Source organism: Eublepharis macularius, chromosome 9, assembly GCF_028583425.1.
Source record: "Eublepharis macularius isolate TG4126 chromosome 9, MPM_Emac_v1.0, whole genome shotgun sequence".
Taxonomy (NCBI): domain Eukaryota; kingdom Metazoa; phylum Chordata; class Lepidosauria; order Squamata; family Eublepharidae; genus Eublepharis; species Eublepharis macularius.
This window is the reverse complement of record NC_072798.1, coordinates 67,980,437-68,001,854: the sequence shown is the minus strand read 5'-3', so window position 1 is coordinate 68,001,854 and position 21,418 is coordinate 67,980,437. Positions and strand designations below refer to the sequence as shown.

Genomic DNA, 21,418 nt, shown 5'->3' with positions numbered 1-21,418 from the left:
GTCCATACTGAGGTGTAGGCTGCTTACCCACAGGCTCCACAGGATCCACTGCCACTGCCACTGGCTCAGGGTCCAAGACCACCTCTTGCTCGATGTCCAACTCCGGTTCCACCTCCGCTGCTGGCTGAGCACCACTGGAACTACCTGCTGCAGGACCTGCAACACCTTCCAAAACAGAAAGACGCCTGAGAATTTCCCTATTCGTGGCATCTCTAGACGCCCCTCTGATGGGCCGAGCCCTACCCTTACCAGGCGCAGCCGCCGAAGATACACCTTTACTCCGTTCCAGAGCTGCCAAACGCTCTAAAATGTTCTGCTGATTAACCAGCTCCCCCTCATCCTCAGAAGAGCTAGCTGCCGGAGCAGCTCGCTTAGCAGGTGCCCGTTTGGCAGGCTGCTTGCCCTTAGGAGGGCCACCACCCTTTTTAGGGGGCATAGTACCAGCACAAATGCCAAACCCCAGTAAGCGCACCAAAACAGCTCTCAGAACAGATAGACCACAACCCCAGCCAGGGATCCCCAAAATGGCCGCCGATCACGACACAAAATGGCCGCCACTCGACCAAGGGGGGGGCGAGGCAAAAATTCCCCCTGCCTGAAAGACAAAAGACCAGGGCTCCCAACCCCCAGCTAAGGGCGGGCCACTAATGGCCTGTGGGGGCACCGTATGATAGGCTAAAGCACAAGCACAAGCCTTACCCCCACCAAAACCTAGGAACGTTGAAGGGGTGGGAAGGGGGGGGGCAAAAACGGCGAGGCTCAGGGCCTAAAGCCCCCACCCCACTATATGGCCAGGCCCCGTGGATCTCAGCCACCCACCAGGCACCCAGTTCCTTTAGCGCGGGGGGGGGGGGAGGTTCGGACCGCTGGGCCCAATGTAAAAATGGCCCCCAATACCGCGGCCCCAATGCAGCTGCCCTGAAGGGGTGAAGGCCACCGCCCTGGCGCCCAAAAGGACGCCGCGTCCGCGGCCCGAGGCCCACCGAGCCGGGCCGCACTAATCAGCGGCGAAACCTCGCCCGAAAATAGAAAGGCGCAAAAGGCCCGGGCTGCAGCCGCTGCCGAAAGGCAAGCTGCCGCCGCCGAAGCCCCCGCCGCCGCCGCCGAACGGCCTGCCGCTGTCCTCGCAGCCTCCTCGAGGCCTGCCGCGGCAAGAGCCGCTGCCGCCGCCGCCGCCGCCGAACAGCCCGCCGCTGCCCTTGCCGTCTCAGCAAGGCCCGCCGCCGCAGGAGCCGCCGCCGCCGCCGCCGCCGCAAAGCAGCTCTGCCTCACTCAACGCTCGGGAGGAGAAAAAACACGTCCTCTCCTTCCGAGCGTTCAGCAAGACTGCGGCTGGGAGAGCGGAGCCTCCAGAAAGAGGCTGCTAGCTCCGCCCACCCAGCTAAGCCCCGGATGCCCGGGAAAGGCTGGTCTGCCCTTCCTCCATCCGGGAGGGCAACCAACGGCCACCTCCCTAAGCAGCTGGGCTGCAGGAGGGTTGGCCGAATTCTGTAGGTCTGCGTCTTTACAAAACAAACGACTTTTTCCTACTGTTCCATTGCCGGTTCAGGAAGTCAGACACTTTGGCGCCATTCAATCCATTGCCCAGGCAACAGTGGCAGTCTTTTGGTTGCCCCCAGTCTGGGTCCTCCACGCTTGACTGGCAGCTGTCCCTGCCAACTAGAGAGCTCCTATTCTGGCCCATCCAGCCAGGAAAAGGGCCAGCCCCTCAAAGTAGCTGCCAGCAGACACTCCAGTTTTAACTACTGTGAAGAGAAAATGACAGGAAGGGGGGACCCATGGATCATGCCTTTCCTGGAGTTCAATCTCTCTGAAACTTGAGGGGGGAGTCTTTAGAGGACTAGCTCCCCTGCAAATTTGATGGGTATTTGATGGGTTAATGATTAATAATTTTTGATTATGATAATATTTAGCAGAGTAGAGATTTGCACAGCATATAAAGAATCACAGAGACATGTGTTTAGCTTCTAGAATAATGTTTACTACATAAAGGATAAAATAATAAAGGTTACATTGGTGATAAAATAAAGAAGAGCTAACTAGCTTCTACTTCCTTACATGCTGGAAGTAACTGTGTAACTGATTAGTGGGCAATGGCGTCCTGGACAAAGGAAAGAATGGTAATTGCCCCCAATAAACCTGGTCAGCCAATAATCGATCCTAGATTAGTTCATTAGGCATGCAACTCCCCTTTGCCTTGGCGGGAACAGTTACTTGACACTTAACTGGCCTTATGCTAATTAATTATGCCTAGCTAAGACAGAAAACAGATTAACCCCTTCATGGCAGAAGTGAATGACACATGCATATCCTAACAGTATTGGACATTGAGAACATCAGTTTGTAGCCCCTCAAAGTAGCTGCCAGCAGACACTCCAGTTTTTGCTACTGTGAAGAGAAAATTTCAGGAAAGGGGGAGTCCCATGGATCATGCCTTTTCCGGGGTTCAGTCTCTCTGAAACTTATAAACCTATAAATCCCTAAACGAACTGGGACCAGCATACCTGAGGGACCACCTCTCGCCGTATGTACCCCGGAGAATGCTTAGATCAGCAGGAAAACATCTACTAGTGGTCCCTGGCCCTAGGGAGACTTGACTGGCCTCAACCAGGGCCAGGGCGTTTTCGGTCCTGGCCCCAACCTGGTGGAACTCTCTGTCGGAGGATACTTGGGCCTGCCAAGACCTTGTGTCCCTTTGGTGGGCCTGCAAGACAGAGATGTTCCACCAGGCATTTGGTTGAGGCCATTATTCAGATCCACGAATTTGCCTCCCTGCCTGTCTCCTATTAGTGGGGGGCTATATGAGTAATCTGCCCCATGTAGGAATGGTGGCAAATCACACACCAACTCACACCGCCACCCCTCTCTTCCCCTTATGGTTGACAGGGAAGGGTGAAGTGAATCCCACTCTGGGATACTAGGAACATGGTACAGAGTTTGTTTTTTTGCCCCTAAATCTGGCTTTTATAATTATACTGTTTCATTAATATGTTTTTATCTGTATGTTGTGATCCGCCCTGAGCCCGTTCGTGGGGAGGGTAGACTATAAATCTAATAAATAATAATAATAAAACTGGGGGGGGGGGTCTTTAGAGGACAGTGAGGACTAGCTCCCCTGCAAATTTGGTGGGTATTGGACATTGGGAAGGTATTGTTTAGTTTGCCTGTGAGCGTGAAGGGGCTCGTTCTGGGCTCCCTCGAACCTTGAACTGGTTCATAAACCAGCTCAAGTTTGGCAAAGTTTGTGGTTCATGTTCTATGAAACTGAACAAACCATGAACCACGCGGTTTGTTTTTTCCCCAGTTCATGTCCATGTCTAGTAATATTTACCATAGTATTATCAACATGATAATGGCATGTGGCACTGAAGGTGTATTCACGTGAATATTCATAATTCCATGTTGAGTCCTTAGGAAAGATTAAATGTGTTAAATATAGCACATAGAACTCCACAGACAGTGCTTTTATATCATACATCATATGGCCTCACAATAGTTTTCTATGTAGAGGCTGTTGACACATTCTTCAGTGGCTCACCAAGTGTTGATGAATCTCATGATTAACATACACTAGGGAAGCCAGGTCTTGTGCTGAAGCAGAAAACCTCCCACCCCTAACCAGCTTTGTCTGTTGCTACTCAGCTGGGCAGCAGGAGGGGCATTCTGGGGGAAATTGGGGGTGGCATTGCACCAGTGACATTATATCACAGAAAGTGACATTATCACATCAGATGACACTCTAGCATTTGCCCAAATCTCTATGGTTAAACCACAGAATATTGGGCAAATCCTAGAGCAGTTTTCCTATGTGATGATGTCACTTCCGGGTCATGCCAGAAGTGATGTCACCAGGTTGCCGGTGAGCCCCCACTCAATAATTTAAATCTCTTGTCAGCTGCCAGTCTAGGGCTGACAACCCTAACATACACACATGACTCAGCCCAAAATAAGAGCAAATAAGCCAATAAAAAGCAGGTCATGTGAGCAGAATATTCTGAATCACAAAATGAGTGCTTTTTGGGGATGTTTTGAGTGACCTAGAGTTGTTTTTCCAATGAGTTCTGCAGTCTGAACTCTGCATCGATTAGAGTTTATACTCCCTGCAGTAGGAATATGAAATCACAAATATGAAAGCTCTGATTCACTGCCAGATTGGTTAGACATACCATTCAGAATACAGTCTTTTAAGATAAATGGTTACATTCTGCTTTGTATATCAGAAGTCCAAACTCTGGTGTACAGTACCCACCCACCCCCAAACACTACAATTCTCCCACCCGGTTATGTAAGAATTTTGAACATGGAAAAATGTAAAGCTTTGATGGATCTAATATGCTGAGAATTGAGTGAAAAAAAATATCTATCTCCTATTTTTTTATCTAGTTTTAGATTGTTGTTTAAAACATTTGTTTCCTGCCTCTCAAACAGAAAGGACCCAAAGCAGATTGCAATTAAAACAAACTTTCAAAATACACATTTAAACTAAAATAAGCTAAAAGTACAAACAATGATCCATAGACCAAACTGGTCTTCATAACTAAATAAAAAGGCTCATTCAAATAATTCTGCAATATAGCAGTGCCAGAAAAAACAGCAAAGTAGGGGCCTTCTTCACATTCCATAAGACCTGTACAGCCACAGAGAAAGCCTTAACCCAGGGATCCAAATTCCATACTTGTTTTGCACCTTGGAAACCGTATAGCATGTTAAGTGAGATACAAATATTTTAAATAAATAAATAATAGGATTAGGCTGAAACTTATGCAGTTGGGCTGCAGACCTGTCTACCATTAAACAGAAGTTAAAACAAATAATTTTACTCCCATGTAACTGAAGATATGATTCTATCTAGAGGTATTTTGAAGTCTTACAGTAGTTTAAAAAAAAATATCTCAGTCCATGGCTCTTTTCACACTACTTACCAGGACGCGCAATGACGCGGAACATCATGCTACAAACGCAGAAAATCACGTTTTCTCGCATGATGTCACGCAAATCTCGCGTGAGAAAACGCGATTTTCCACGTTTGTAGCACGATGTTCCGTGTCGTTGCGCATCCTGGTAAGTAGTATGAAAAGGGCCCATTATGCATCTGAACTAGCATATTTGGGTGGAGATTGTGCTGAATTTATATTTGCTGTGAACTCATTGGGTGCAATGCATCAGTGTTTAGTATTGACTAACATGCAGCCCTATGCAGAGTAGCATCTCTCTTTGGCCTTTGAAGTCAATGGACTATAACACTGCAGTCCTATGGAGAGTTAATCCAGTGGGTTTTGACTGGAATAACTCTCCATAGAATTGCATAATATGTCATGCGGAAAGTATGAAGGTTCTAACTAAGTTAGATCCCATTGCTTTCAAAGGGCCAAGCACCCCAAATTGTGCAAAATCCCAATAAATGTGAATACACAGACTTGACTCTGGTGAATTGTCCCCATTGTATGACTTTGGATAACCCTTAAATACCTCAGATTACCATATGTAAAAGTGGAAATAAATTGGTTATTTGGATTATAATGTTATGATTATAAATAAATGGGAAAGGATGAAGAAATGGCAGTAGAGTTTCCTGCAGATAGGCTAAACTTCCACTGGTTTATAGATGGCACTGGTTTGTAGCTTGTACTACAACTTCTAAGAAGTTCACATTTTTGTTTCCTTTTATTACACATTTAATCATTTTGCTCAGTACTTTTCATGTAAAGAGATTGCTAATAAAAACATATCAAAACAGATGCCATTTCCTCCTAGAGCTGATTATACGTTACATTCCACGTTAATATATTATGATACAAGAATGCCGCACAAGTCTGTTGGATTTCGAAATACTTTATGCAGAGTAGGGTATTGCAAATGTAGGTAAAACCATCCACATAAAAAATCTAAATGTAGGTAAAATCATGCACACAGGCACTCTACAGATCTAGGAACATTTCCCAGATCTTTTCCCATGCATAGTAGGGATGTGTACACAAAAAAGTTCAGAAAATATGAAGTAAGAACATGAAACCAGAGAAAAAAATTGGCATTCCCTGAACATCAAATTGATTTTCTAGTTCAGTTTGGTAATATAGCAGAAATTTGGTAAAATCCAACTATTGTTTCCTATGGGAAAATCAATCTGGGGGATATCTGGTGGGCTGGTGAGCATCATTTTTCAACCAACCTTCACCAAATTCTCAAAGAAACTACTCCTGACTGTCTTCTAAATACCTCCCAAGCATCATAAATATTGGCCCCCGGGGGCCATTTTTGTGGCCCCCCAAAGTATGTGCCCCCAGCCACTCTCCATTATTTCCTTTGGGAAAACTGTCTGGGGGTTATCCAGGGAGCTGTGGGTAGAATTTTTCAAGTAAGCTCCAACAAATTTGCAGAAGACCTACTCTTGACTGTTCTCTAAAGACCTCCTCCAACTTTCATGAAGATTGGGGTCCAATTCTATAGGCTCATGAATTGTTTCCTATGGAAACCTCAACAGAAGCAAATTGAAGCAAGAAAATGGAATTTCCCTCAGAACCAAAGTGAAGCCAGGGGGCCAACATCACACCAAAGAATCATCTCCATTCCACCCAAACAAAACTGAAATGAAGGAGTGCTTGTGGCTGGGTACTGCTTAGTGATGTTCACAGAACCCAATGCCTGGCTGCTATGAATGACACTGGTTCTGTTGGTTGAAAATGACCCCCCCCCCAATACACTGGATAGCCCTCAGATTGATTTTTCCAAAGGAATGTCCAAATTTTACCAAATTAATTCAGTAAAAAATCCAGAATGCTGAATCTGATATTTTGATTTGGAATAGCTGGATTCCACCAAATCAGCTAAAATTCAGTATTTTAAACCGAATCCCAATCCAAACTGCACATCCGTAACACATAGCAAATAAATTTACATTAATTCTTCCCATAAGAACTTGTGATATACAAGTGACTTGTGGAGGTCTTCCTGTGTCATTAGTATGCCCTGCTTCTGCTGGAAGGTGAAACCGTTTTATTTCAAAGACTTTTACTTGGCTGTAGATAACTATGGCTTTGAACTCTATCAGAAAGGGAACTACAGTTGTAACTTTTCTCTTCATTAGTGTATCATATGTATGGTTTAAATGTTCCTATTCATTAAGCTTCATGACTTTTGTTTTTCTTTAAAAATAACATTCATACCATAAGTAAAAAATGTGACAAGCACTCCTAAAATTTAATAGTTGTACTTGATAGAATCTCATAAGGTACATTTCAACTACATTATCACTGACAGTAGTGAAGCTAGGTAGATTGATACCAGCAGACCCCAAATGTCACTTTACCATCTGTGATTAATTGCTAAATACAACTTCAGGGACTTGGATCAGTGACCTGCAAAAGCTGCCATATACCTAATGATGTTCTTTTAGTAACGATTGCCAAGACTTTCCCTCCTCCTTAACGCTGCCTTGGCTTTTATTGATGAGTAATTGCACTACATCATCCTCAGCACAACAGCATAATTTGAAAATTCCACTCCTTGCCAAAATGTTTGGTTTATAACAGCTTTTTAGATATTATATTAATTTGCTAGTATATGGACAATATATTCTATTGAAAGTATCATTTCAACTTTCTTATTTCCCCCTACAGCTTAATTGCAAAAAGAAAAAAAATGCCCTCTGCAGCAACAGCACAGCAGTACGCGCCCCCAGATGGAGGATGGGGCTGGATCGTGGTCTTCGGGGCATTCATCTCCATTGGATTTTCCTATGCATTCCCTAAAGCCATCACAGTGTTCTTCAAGGAAATACAGGATATCTTCCACACAACATATAGCCAGATAGCTTGGATATCATCAATCATGTTGGCTGTCATGTATGCAGGAGGTACCTGAGGCACTATCCCTTTCCCCCTGTAATTAAGAGGAGTTTCTCTACCAAAGCTCATATTGTTCCTTCTCTACTCCATCAACCCCATCCCACTCCTCAATATCCAATTTAGAACAATTTTACAGTGTGTTTCTCTGAATAGCACATCAGCATTCATGAGTAAGAGCTCAAAAATATTCTAAACCAGGTACTGAGGTAAAAGAAACTAGCCCAGTCCAGTGGAGAAAATATGGAGATGTAACAGGATATCTTCTGGATTAATTAACATGATCAAGTGGTGCTACTGAAAGATGTACTGATTTTCTCAAAGAGGTAGCTGAGTGCTTTAATGGACCTTGAGTCCAGTAGCACCTATAAGACTAACACAATTTGTGGTGCAGTATGAGCTTTCATGAGTCACAGCTCACTTCTTCAGAAATGAGAAGTGAGCTGTGACTCATGAAAGCTTATACACTACCACAAATTTTGTTAGTCTTACAGGTGCTACTGGACTATTGATCTTTTCTACTGCTACAGACTCACTACCCATCTTTTTTTTGAAAAGAATTTTATTGAAAAGAAAAGAAAAAATAGTAAAGTAAGTGCATAGTATAAAGGTTATGCAAATTCCAAATTAGACATTAAATTGAAACTTATACAATCTTATACATACAATAGGTATATAAACAGTACAGTTATAATAGTTTTGGGAGTAAAACAAGCAATACATTTAAGCTTCTTTGACCTGATAAACAAAACATTGCATATTTGACTTCCCTAAGCCTAGATACATAACTTCTCCTTCTGTCTCCTTCCCTCCTTCCCTCTAAGCTTCTATACCAATTAATTTTGCCTACGTAATCAAAGAGATCCTTCCATTTTTTCCAGAACTCAGTTATCAGTCTATCAGGCACTCACTTGATCTATCTTAATGGACCTTTACTTTCAGAAGTAGCCATGTCAGTATATAGTATTATGAAATCCTACCCATTCGGGTTTATTTTGATGTAAAATTGTGTGTAGTGTTTATGATTTATAATATACAAGTTTAGTTCAGATGTATTTCATATTTATTTCTAGATAAGGGGCTATATTCATAAAATGATAGAACTGCTGCCATTCAGCCTATCAAACCACTCAAATATTACAACATAAATTTGGCAAAGTGGATTCTAGCTAGGGATGCCATCTTTGAAACTGGTCTCTCTAGCTGCCCTTTTAATAGTTTGATCTGCAGCAACCATCAGGTGAGATTTTACTTAGGTCTATACCACCAAATACCTGTTAAAGGGACAGGACATTTTTTTCCCTTGGTGCACTGGCAGTATTGGTTCCAGCTTATGAAAGCTTATGCCAACAATACATGTGTAAGTCTTCACAATGCCATAAGACTCTTTGTTGATTTGTTTGAAGTGGACTAATATGGCTGCCTCTATGGACATTTTCAGATAAGACATTACTTTCCCCCCATATCCAAACTTTTCTGGTTTCTCTAGGATATTAGAAACCTGATAAGCCACTTCAGTGAATTCCAGTTTTTCTTTTCTCACATCATAAACTGATGCTTGAACTTTTTGCCACCCCAGACGGAAAGAAGAGACAGACACCAATATTAAGATCTAAATGGGCCAACATATAACCAACATATATACATGGCAAGGGCCTAACTAGTGGTGCAGGTCAGGCCTTGGGGTCACCCCTGGACCTCCGCCCAAATTTAACCTCAGCTAATCCTAACTTAGAAAGGGCGCAACCAGTAACTGCCCAAAACTGATACTTAGTGAGTGGTGCACTGTCAACATGATGAAATAACATGCCAGCACTCTCACCCCTAACTTCAACATATCTACACAAAGCCTTTACTGGGCATAAGTCTTTCTCTCCACAAGGGCCTATTTCTAACAGAGCGCCCTTTTCCCTCTGATCCATCTTGGAGCTCTGGACTCGAATTGTGACTCTGTTTCCAACAAACTTTACGTCCTGTACAGACAAAGCCTTCCCTGACCCATCCTTAAAGGACTGGGCCACCAGATCACTAACTCTGAGAGCTCCAAAAAACGCTGTCAGAGATGCTGTATGAAATTGCAGCTCTTCGAAACCGGAATTGCAAACCTCAGCCCAAACTGACCCCAGCCCCTGGAGGATAGCAGGAGAGAGAGGCTGCCTTTCATCCCTATTAGTTCCACACTCACAAGACCACCCTTCCAACATTTTCCTGAGCCTGAAGTCTACCATGAACTCCCTAATGCCTAGGGCCTTACTTGCAAAAGCTAAAGCAGCAAATTGGGTCCTTATGGACTTCACCGAAAAGCCCTTCCTTTTAACCTTCCATGCAGAACTGCATCATGTGTTCCACAGGAATCGACCATGTTTGTAGCAGTCCCACTGCCCGCCTAAAGCCTGAGAATTGACGGACCACGCGATCATATGACCTGTGGGTACTCGGAGCAATGGCTAGTTGAATTGCCCTGAACACTTCCACCTTCCAAGCTGCCACAACTTCCGGGGCATCCGAGCCGGCTGCGAGTCAGCCTTGGGGGCAAGCTGTCAGAAACGCTCCATCTGTTGGCATCCGCCACTCCATTGTCAACCCCTGGAATGTGCCTAGCCTTGAACAATATGTTTAACCACAGGCAATGGAGCATAAACTGCCAGACCAATCCCATAACCCAGGGTGACTTAGAGGAGGGCGTTGATCACATGAACCACTGCCAAATTGTCACACCAAAATCAGACACAGTGGTTGGCCAACTCCCCCCACCCATAGGTGAATTGCCACCAAAATGGAAAAAAAAATTCTTTAAAAAGTCAAATCAGAAGTTAACCCCTCACTGAACCAATCTGCTGGCCACTTGTAAGCACACCAATGCCCCCTGATATATATTCCAAAACCCATAGAACCAAAGATATCAGAAGTAACCTGAAGCTCTGCTTCCAGCAACAAATCCTCCCTCCAGAAGGACACCCCATTGAAGGAATCAAGAAATTCTTCCCAAACCAAGAGGTCCACAGGCGATGTGCTTGCCTGTGGCTCTGCTGTGTGGCCCCAAGTCCATGCATATCCCTGATGAGGCCAGCCAGCCTTACCTTTGACCTCTCCATGATCAATGGCAACTACTCTGGGTGCAGGCTCCGGCGCATCCTCCAGCACTTTTACTGTAGCACCCTGTCTGTTCCAGTTTTCACTAGCACCTCCAGCATTGGCCCCAGATGTACCTTCCAAAGCAGAAAGATGAGATAAAATATCACGCTGAAAAGCTAAAGCAGATGTGGACTTAGAGGCCCTGTGCCTATGTTTACTGCCAGACCCAGATGCTGCAAGCCCTTTAGCATGCCCAAAGCCGCAATCCGCTCTAAAATCTCCTGTCTGCTTGTCATCTCATCATCAGATGAAGACAAAACTGGCACAAGCCTTTTCAGAGCAGGCTGTTTAACTGTCTGTTTTCCTTTAGACCTCCCACCGCCTTTTTTGGGTGTCATGGCTCCTCTGTGCCAAAAATACCACTTAAACCAAATACAGTACCAGGAAAGTGGCTTCCCCTAGAAAGCTGCTCCTTAAAGGGCTGCTCACTATCACTCACTTAAATAGCCGCTCCTATCACCCACTAAAATGGCATCACCAAAACTATTCACAAAATGGCTGCCCAGTGATTGATACTGTAAAGTAGCCTAGGCCTTGCACCCAAAATGGCCACCACCACCCAAAACAATGATAGCCAACAGGCCTACTAGAATTGCCCCCAAGTAACACCAACCTCCTATCCCCTAAAGCAATATGGCCACCAAATAATTGCTGCGGCCACGGCCTGGCAAATAGGGACTGCCAGGCCTATGCCCAAGCAAAGGCCCTTATGAAGCAAGCCTCAGGTAAATAGACCAAGTAAGGGCCACAAGGTGGAGAGGGGGGATTAACTATGCCCACCAGGGCCCTCACTATCAAGTGCGACCTTCCAGCCCAAATTATCTAGGGGGGTGGAATTATGTCACGGAAAAACAAGGCCACAAACAGCGCCCTCAGCAGCACACAGCCACAAACCTAAAATCTCCCACAGCAAGGCCGAGTGTACGGCCAATTCAAAGCCTATGGCTGTCTCCCTGCACTCCTGGGCCACCCCTCCCCCAGGCCAGAAGAACCACTCCAGGGCTAGGCCCTGCCATCTGCTGGCCTCCAAGAGACCTAGCCATCCGGCGCAACACAGCACTGCTTGCAAATTATCCAGATAATTCTTCATTTATAGCCCTCCATTGCAACTCCAAAATTTGTCTAAAGTAAGTACCAAGTACCATAAAGGAATTTCAAGCAATCTTAATATGCTATTGTCAAAGTAACAGTTGCAGTGCAGTTAAACTGTGCAAAGTTATTTTGATACCTTGCTGTATTCATACAGCTTTAACATGCTAGCAGCAGGTAGCCTTGTCAAAGGTAAACATTCTTTGAAGAACACTTACTGCAAAATTGCTTCCCAAGATACACAGCATTTAAACAATCACTGGCATAGGATGAAATAGGCAAATGATTAAAATAATATTTGGAATATTTCTTTGTTATGTTTTTTCTGTCTGAAAGTGATTGTTTAGTTTTTAGCATTTGACGTATTGTAGCTTGAAATAAAGCAGTAAGAACATGAAGTGCACAGAACGTTGTTTATAGCAAAAGCATAACAGATATACTGAAAATGTTGTGGGCACATTCTGTATCTCTTAATGCTAATTAGGGGATTCTGAATAAACATTTGAGATCTGACACACTCATTATGATTTAGCGCTCTGCCTATTAATCTTCACAGCAGGGTCGTTGGGTAAGTGAAAATCCAGGCAAGGCTCTCTGCAACGTAGGTTTTCAGCCTCTTGAGGTAATTAGCAGGCATCTGTGTTTCAGTAACAAGGTATTAACTTACCTTTCAGTGTCTTGGAAAAAAATGAAACTAATAAAAGACATCCAGTAAGAAGCTAAAAGGAATGTTAATTATGTTTATCACTAACTTCATACTTAGGATAAATGCCACTAAATTATAGCAGGCCATCTGGCCATCCATATGGTCTCCTGGATTTGTGGTTAATTCAGCAAATAGGTCAAGCATGGTGTTCACCCCTTCAAGAAAGCACAGACACAATATGCTAAATTACATAAATCAAATTAGGTATTAAACTTTCCTTCCTTTAGCATGTGGAGCATTTGGACAGATGGTGGTTTCCAAATGTTATATATGTTTAAACAATTCACGTTTTAAGCAATTCACATTTCTTGGTTTTTGGAGTTCATTGAATTGGCGTCACAGTAGAGTCAGCTGCTTACGGATGCAGAATAATCAGGGTTGAGCATTCACCATTTTGTCTGGTCTTGAAGAGCCCTCTGCTTTGGAAAGGAATGTCTGTTAAGTCTCTGTGGCAAAGCATTTAAAACTTCGGATGAACAGAGGTGGCCAACTGTGTTAAATTAAGGATGCTGACTTTGAGAATAGGCTCTTTGTCACAGAGGACAGAGATAGAAACTACCAGGGCTTTTTTTCAGGGGGGAACGCGGGGGAACTGAGTTCTGGAACCTCTTGAAAATGGTCACATGGCCGGTGGCCCCGCCCCCTGATCTCCAGACAGAGGGGAGTTTAGATTGCCCTACGTGCCGCAGCGCGGCGCGGAGGGCAATCTAAACTCCCCTCTGTCTGGAGATCAGGGGGCGGGGCCACTGGCCATGTGACCATTTTCACTGAGGGCAACCCACTGAGTTCCACCACCTCTTTTCCCAGAAAAAAAGCCCTGGAAACTACTAAACCTATTTTAACAGAGCGTATTTTAGAAGTTGAGGGATTTACATGTTACAACATACAGCACAATATTTTAGCAGTGTTTTAATATTTATTGTATTGTTATTGCACCTCTATTTCCTTATATTATTTTGAAATCTCTATGGCATCAACAGCCAAGATGGCTGATTTAAGTAGATCTTTTAGAGTGCAATCCTAAGAAGAATTACACCTTTCCAAGCTTGTTGACTTCAGTGAGCTTAGAATGGTGTAAATCTTCTTAAGATTGCCCTAGTGCCTACTTAGGAATTATTATCACATTCCCAGTATAGTTAATACACAGTTTTTCAGTGACTAAGATAGTTGGAAAGATATAGAATGAGATGGACAGCTTGGTATATTTCACGCATGTCTGATTTCTATATCAGTCTGATGATGGTGAAACTAGCCTTGAACCATTTGGATAAGGTGAGACCACAGTCCAGAAACCAAAGAAAGACTGGATCATTCATGGTTTCAAATGGTCCAAGGAAAGGACCTCATTCTGTCTCCTCCTTCAGACATATATGTTCAGTCCTAAGAAGAACTGTACTTTTCTAAGTCAGTTGTAGTCAATGGGCTTAAAGGCGTGTAACTCTGCTTAGGATTGAACTGGAAGTTCATGTCCTTCTAACATTTTGTGTCCTTAGGCATTGCCAAAAATTCCAGTGTCTGGTTGTTGGAAGTATTTAGTTGACTTGTTGCATGTACTCATGGTGAGACTTGACCCAGCCAGTCTTATACACATTACCTTGTGATACTGTATGGTAATTTAAAGTAGAAAGAGTACCAACAGTCTCTTTGCTAGGTCACAAACAAGCCTGTTAATAACTTTTAAGCTACAACAGCCTCCTGAAGGTTTTTTTCACTTAATAATTCAAAAGCAGCTCACAAATAATTTCACACAGTTTATTTTCTGAGGATAATTGGAGTGGGGAATAGTGTATATGATGAGGGCTCTCAGCTCTTGTAGAAAAGGAAGACTAAGAGGAAAAAATACAGAAGTTTCTAAAAATATGAATAGTACAGAGAAAGTGAATAAAGAAAAATTATTGGCTGCATCTCAGTACACCAAAATTTAGGCTCACCCAATTTAATAGCAAATACTAAGATTTAGAGAAACAACACTTTATGAAATTAATTGGCAGAGTGATGACCAGCAGCATAGATAACAAAAAAAGCTCAAATAAGTTTATAGCAGGCTAGTAGTCCAGACGGCTAAGAACAGATGCTTCATATTCAGAGGCCTTATTTATAGATGTGGAAACAAACCATATAGGAAAATTATCTCTGTGGTGTTTTACTTGGAAACTTCCAGAAGCAATGGATGATGTTGGAGGGAAACAGTACAAATCCGTGGTCTTGTCCTACAAAACAACTCTCATCTTCACCAGAACTTTGCATACATATTTGAATGCTAGTCCTGCATTGCTCAACAGGGCTTAATTCCCATTTACTGCCATAGGATCACTGCCTTAGTGATATTGCTGTGAAAATGAAATGGCACACACTACAAAAAAATGACAGTTGCAAAATTCATGTAACACAAACAACAGATGGCTGCCTTTTTAACTTTTGCACAAGATTAAGTAGACTCCAGCTATTATTTTTTTCAGACTTCGGTAATCACTCAGTCTTTCAGACATTGGTTTTGAGAAAATGAAACGGACAACAACTAGGAAATTGCTTGGCGTTGACCTTTGTGTCTTTGCTGTGAGGTACAAAACCCTTTATTCCCTCCCAGAATATGCAGAACTCTGAATTTTAAGAACCTCATTTAATGTGTCCTTGAAAACACAACTTCCCAATTTCCGAACGCCTCATGGGCATGAGGGAATACTTCACATTCAGATTTTTTAACATGTATTTTAAACTATGTTGAACTAATTTGAGATCTGCAGAAAAGGTAAAGGGGGACATAATGAGGTGATAGGAGCAAGAATTGCGACTTCTGTTAATAAGCATAGACAAGAACAACCCAAGTAGTTTAAAAGCATTTCAGGAATAAAAACATTATTTGTAGCAAAGAATTATCATTTTTTAAAAAGCACCAGATTGAATGAAAACCTTGAAACTCAAACAAGTCCCAAAGCATCCTTTGAAGGTTAGTGAAATGATACCAGACCCACCTCCCCACCCCCCCCAAAAAGAAATTGAATTTACAAGACAAATGCTGACACATTGGAATGTTGTAACAAAAGTGGAGCATTTATTATAGATACAATATTTATTCCAATGCAAGACTCGGTTTTTTCTGGGGTATGCCATAAGGAAGGAAGGGAGGGAGGGAGGGAGGAAGGAAAGAAGGAAGGAAGTGGTTGCTTTGCATTCACATACCAGTTGTATCTAGTTTAAAAAAATAATTTTGGCATATATAATTTTTAAGGTTATGTTAAGAATTCCTTTCAAGAAAATACAGTATTTAAAAACATTTCTTTAATTTCTTTTTATGTATATATTTCTGAAGTCAGTGGCTCTATCTAAAGCTAGTCATGGCTATATATCTCTCTGTATGAAAATCATCATGTGTGAAGTGGTTCCTACAAAGACCAAATTCAGTGCTTAATTTGAGGCAAGGAATTTTTATTTTGGAAACCAAGACCTGACCCTGGAAACAGTACCGTCCATGTCATAAATTAATTGGTATTTTTTCTTCACTGAATATGCATATTGATTGATAAAGAATACATGTTAGTAGATGGGTACTAGAGTGAATTTTTTAGAATTTTAAAGGGGATTAGGGGACTAACGAAGAAGAGGATGGCCACAGGGTGGAATGTAATCTCCACATGCGAAGGCTATGTATTTTGGAATGCCACTTGCTTGGGAGTAGCTGCACCCTTCGTGCAATGTTTTTGGTTTCTCAAAAAAATCTGGTTGGCCACTGCAGAGAATGCAACACTGGACTAGATGGGCACCAATGTTATTGTTCACCCAGTCCTAAATGGGTCACCATGTGAACTAAATTTGGACTTGTGGGTCACCATACCAAAGAGGTTTGAAACCACTGAAGTAGAGTTATACCCTTTTAAGTCCTTGAATGGGACTTAATGGGACTCTGCTTAGGGTGGCTCTGTATGTAGTGTAAATGTTTAGGATTAAGGTATCAATAAGTTTAAATGAAAGTATTCAAGTTGTACAATTTATGAATAGGATCTATACAGAGGGGAAAGATGTCATTCTGTCACACCATGTTGATACTATTTGAGATCAGATTGTATATACATTCCAAAAAAAATATTGCTAGTCTGCAAATCTGACCACTTTTATTGGGAATTAAACACTACTGAAATTGGTGACACTTCTGTATTCCTTCTCCTGGATAACAAGTTAGGAAAATGATATGTACAGGACCCTGAAACACTATGAACACTAATATGTTCAAAAATGCTAATATGTTCAGTTGGTTTAAGCTAGATATCGGGGCAATTCCTGTTCTCTGATATACACATTTATTTTTAAGGCTGCTTTGTGAGACTGAATTTCAGTAAATTGGGACAGTTTCCATCATAATATATAAATGGTACACTTGTCTTGCTTCTAGATATTGAGAGAAATCATTATTTAGGGGCATAGTCAGCCACCCCAAAATGTTTTGCAATGTTACAAAAGGAGATGTTGTTATCATCTCCTTAACCCAAATGATCTGTTTAATGAGTGCCAAAAATCCTTTGCAATAATATCTGCCTCTTCCCCCAACCCCAGTTGGCTGTTGATTTTAAGAGGTTCTGAAAAAATAATAGGCCAGTTGTTTTCAGCTCAAAGTTCAGTGGCCACTATTGGGAAAATCCAATGCTTACATGCCAAACTTTGATGCATTTGATCGTAAGGGCTTATGACATGGTATATTGGTAACTGCAGTAGACAGAAAGTATGTGAACACCACCATTTAAAAGAGACACCCAATTCAAAGGTAGTTATTATAAGTAAAATTATTGTAAAGTAATAGCTGGAAGTCATTTCCATTGAAAATGTGTGTATGTTATGTGCTGTCAAATGGCTTCTGATTCATGGCAACCCTATGAATTAACAACCACCTAAATGTTCTGTCCAGGGCCGGCGTGTCCATGGAAGCGGGTCCGGCAGCCACCTCGAGTGCTAAGGTGCTGGAGGGGGCGCCAGTTGGCGGGGGTATGCACTGTGGAGCTAGCAGTGGTAGCACTGGCGGCTGAGTGGGAAGGCTGGGAAGCTGCCCACGTGCCTCCGCGGCCACCTGCCATGCCTGGCCCACAGCTGCTGTACCTGGGGGGGAGCATGTACTGGTGGTGGCAGCACAGGGTAGTCTGAGTGGGCAGTCTCCCAGCCCTCCTGCTCAGTTGCCCCGTTCTGCTGCCGCCACCTCCTGCACACAGCTGCAGGCCAGGCGCAGCAGCTGGCTGGGGCGGCACAGAGCAACTGAGTGGGAGGGTTGGGAGGCCACCTGCGTGCTATCCCAGCTGCCTGCCACACCAATGGGATTGGTTTGCAGTGGCATGCTGCGTAATAACATCACACGCAGTGACATCATCATGCAGTCTGGGTGCGCACACATGCACGTGCACTTGGGGGCAGCCACAGCCCTGAAGCTGCCCTCAGCTTCAGGTGCCAGAAACTCTGGCACTGGACCTGGTTCTATCATCAATAGCCTTGCTCAGATATTGCCAAGTGAAGGCTGTGGCTTCCTTCATTGAATCAAGCCATCTCATTTTGGGTCTTCTTTTCCTACTGCCTTCAGTTTTTCCTAGCATTACTGTCTTTTCCTAACATTACTGTCTTTTCCAATGAGTCTTGTCTGCTTGTCTTGTACAATAGCCTCCGTTTTTCCTCCAGCACTACATTTCAAATGAATCAATTTGCTTCCTGTCATCTTTCCTTACTGACCATTTTTCACATCCATTCATATTAATGAAGAACACCATAGTATGAATTGTCTTGATCCCCAGCGACACATCCATATCCTTAAGGATCTTTTTTGGTTCTTTCATGGCTGCCCTTCCAAGTCTAAATGTCCTTTTGATTTTTTTTATTGCCATCTGATGATTGATGATTGAACCAAGGAATAAAAAATCTTTAATACTTTCAATTTCTTCAGTGTCACCCTTAAACTTGTGTAATCCCTCGGACTCATGACTTGCTTTCTTGATGTTCAGCTATAATCCTGCTTTGCCACTTTCCTGTTTAACCTTCATCAGTACTCATTTCAAGTCTTCATTATTTTCTGCCAGAAATGTATCATTTGAATATCTCAAATTGTTACTGTTCCTTCTACCAATTTTCATTCCACCTTCATCTAAACCTAATCCTACTTTCCTTATGCATATAAGTTGAACAGACAGGGATATAATATGCAACCTTGTCCGACACCCTTACCAATTGGAAACCATTCTGTTTGCCCATATTCTGTCCTGACAGTAGCCACTTGTCTAGAATGCAGGTTGTGCATCAAAACAATCAAATGTTGTGGCGTACCCATTTTTTTAATGCTGACCATAGCTTACCATGATTTATATAGTTGAAAGTTTTGCTGTCATGTGTAAAACATAGGCTGATCGTCTTCTGAAATTCTCTGCAATGCTCCATTTACCATCAGAAATTTGCAGTATTATCTCTAATGCCTCTTACTTTTATGAAACCAGCTTGAACATCTGGTATTTCTCATTCCATATTTGTTGTACAGTTTTGAGCATCACTTTGCTTGGTTGTAAAATTAATGCAATGGTCTCATATTTACTGCACTCTTTGGCATCTCCTTTTTTTAGGAACTGGAATATAGATTGAATTTTTCCAGTCTGCAGGCCATTGTTTGCTTTCCATATGTGTTGACATATTCTTGTTAAAATTTTGATGGACTGCGTTCCTGTACCTTGAAATAACACTATTCCAGGTTATTTGTTTCTCCCAATTGTTTTGAGTGCTTTGGGTGCAGCTTTCACTTCACTTTCCATAAGCTTCACAGCTAAGCAGGAACTAGAGGTAGTCTAACCACAACACATACTGGCACTCCATGGAGCTGCTTTGATGGAAATAGAATCCTGTTGGGCAACAGCCACTGCAGCATTCTGTGCATGGCACAGAATCAGTGTTGCTGTCCCACATGCCTCAAACGGACATCATGCCTAATCTAAACTTCTTGAAAATATTTGTGTAAGATCAGACTTTATTCTTTCAAGCTCAGGAGATTTACATATATTGAGCAACATATATGTACTTAACATTAGATGATGCAACCAAGAAAACAGCATATTCTATCATTTTCTAGTTTAAAATTATGTGGCCAAATGTTTGTTTTTAAATACGTTTTTAGCAGAAAATCCACACCTCCATTTTTGTGCCAGTGTATTCAGCACAATATGGCAATATGTTTCTTTGTCAGTGTCTTTTTTCTCTTAGCTATGCTTTTGTGTGCATAGATCCAAATTCATGAAGCATTTGCCCAAATGTTTGCATTGCTAATTCAGATAACAGCTACCTTTGACAACCAGTGCATGCAAGTACAAGATCTACTAATCCTGGGGAAAAAAATTTATGGTGAGAAAGCACCTTTTATTCATTTAATTTAAGCAGTCCTTGCCACAGTTAGCGCTCTGTGTGTATGTGTGTGAAACTTCATGTGTTAATAGCTCTTTTCCCATTTTTCTATATAATATACATTGTATTCCTGGTTTGCAGGCTTCCTTTGCATTTGGGAATTTCAAAGCATTCCCACACCTCCTATATGTGCTCAGTTCGCTCATTCAGACCAATGTCAGGAGCAGATCCATTTGTTGCCTGTGCAAACAAAACCTCTTCCTGCCATGAAAGTAGTAAAGAAAATGTTTACTCTGCAATATGGGTGGAGATGCACTTCACCCAAGAATCTTTAATAAAGGCGGCAGGAAGGCAAAGTTTGCACCAACATTAGACTAACAGCATCTCATCCGATGCTAACACATCTCTACCTAGATAATTGTTCAGGAGAAGACTGCAAGAATTATATATCAAGGATAGAAGAAAGTAGTTGAACTTTTGCTTTAATGAGTGGATGAAAATTACTGGGTTGATAGCAAGCTTGGTTGAGGAACTTGATTTTCAAGTTAGTCACAAAGTTGCCACCTTGGAAAAACCTAACAGAACAAAAGAATGTTCTGGAAAAATGAAAACAGAAATTTTCCTTTTTGATATTACTCATATACTTACGAACTTATTTCAGTTATACCCCACCTTCCTTCCTAATGTGGACCCAAAATAGCTTACAATGTTCTTCTCTCCTCCATTTTATCCACACAACAACCCTGTAAGGTACATTAGGCTGAGAGTGTGTGACAGGCCCAAGTTCTCTGAGTAAGTTTCCATGTTAGACTGGGATTCAACCTCCAGGGTCACCTAGACCCTAGTCTGACTTTAAGAACTGCACATGCTACCATAAGTGCTACTAAAGTCAAGTTTCTTACATAGCTGTATTAATCAATTGCCTGTTTTCAAACAGAGCATTGGCTAGTTAAATTACCTGTATACATATTATATCTTAAATTCAGGTAGCAGTATGCTGAGGAGATTTATTCTGTCATATGGTATGTTTGTGTCATTAATACTTTGGAAACCATTCTGAAGCTCTTTTCATGAATAAAGAGATGCATGTGGATTGCCGACAAAAATAAGGAATGAAACCCTTTTATACAATCCCACTTTTTGTAAGCAGATGGAAATTTACATGTTTAATTTAATACATTTAATAAAATGCAATGATAGCACATTGGGTGTAATCCTAGCAATCATGATCACTGCTGAAAGAATCGGGGTATTTGTCTGAAGCATTATGGTGTAGTGGTAAAGAGTAGAGATGAGC

At 42.2% G+C, this 21,418-nt stretch overlaps 1 protein-coding gene across 1 annotated transcript in view; it reads left to right on the top strand.

The window, feature by feature from the left end:
* SLC16A7 (solute carrier family 16 member 7) overlaps positions 1-21,418 on the top strand; it is a 136,688-nt gene that overhangs the window by 77,130 nt on the left and 38,140 nt on the right. The window contains exon 2 of the mRNA XM_054988733.1: positions 7,617-7,852. Within this exon, the coding sequence (XP_054844708.1) occupies positions 7,639-7,852 (214 nt within the window). The 5' untranslated portion in view covers positions 7,617-7,638. The remainder of the gene's footprint in view (positions 1-7,616; positions 7,853-21,418) is intronic.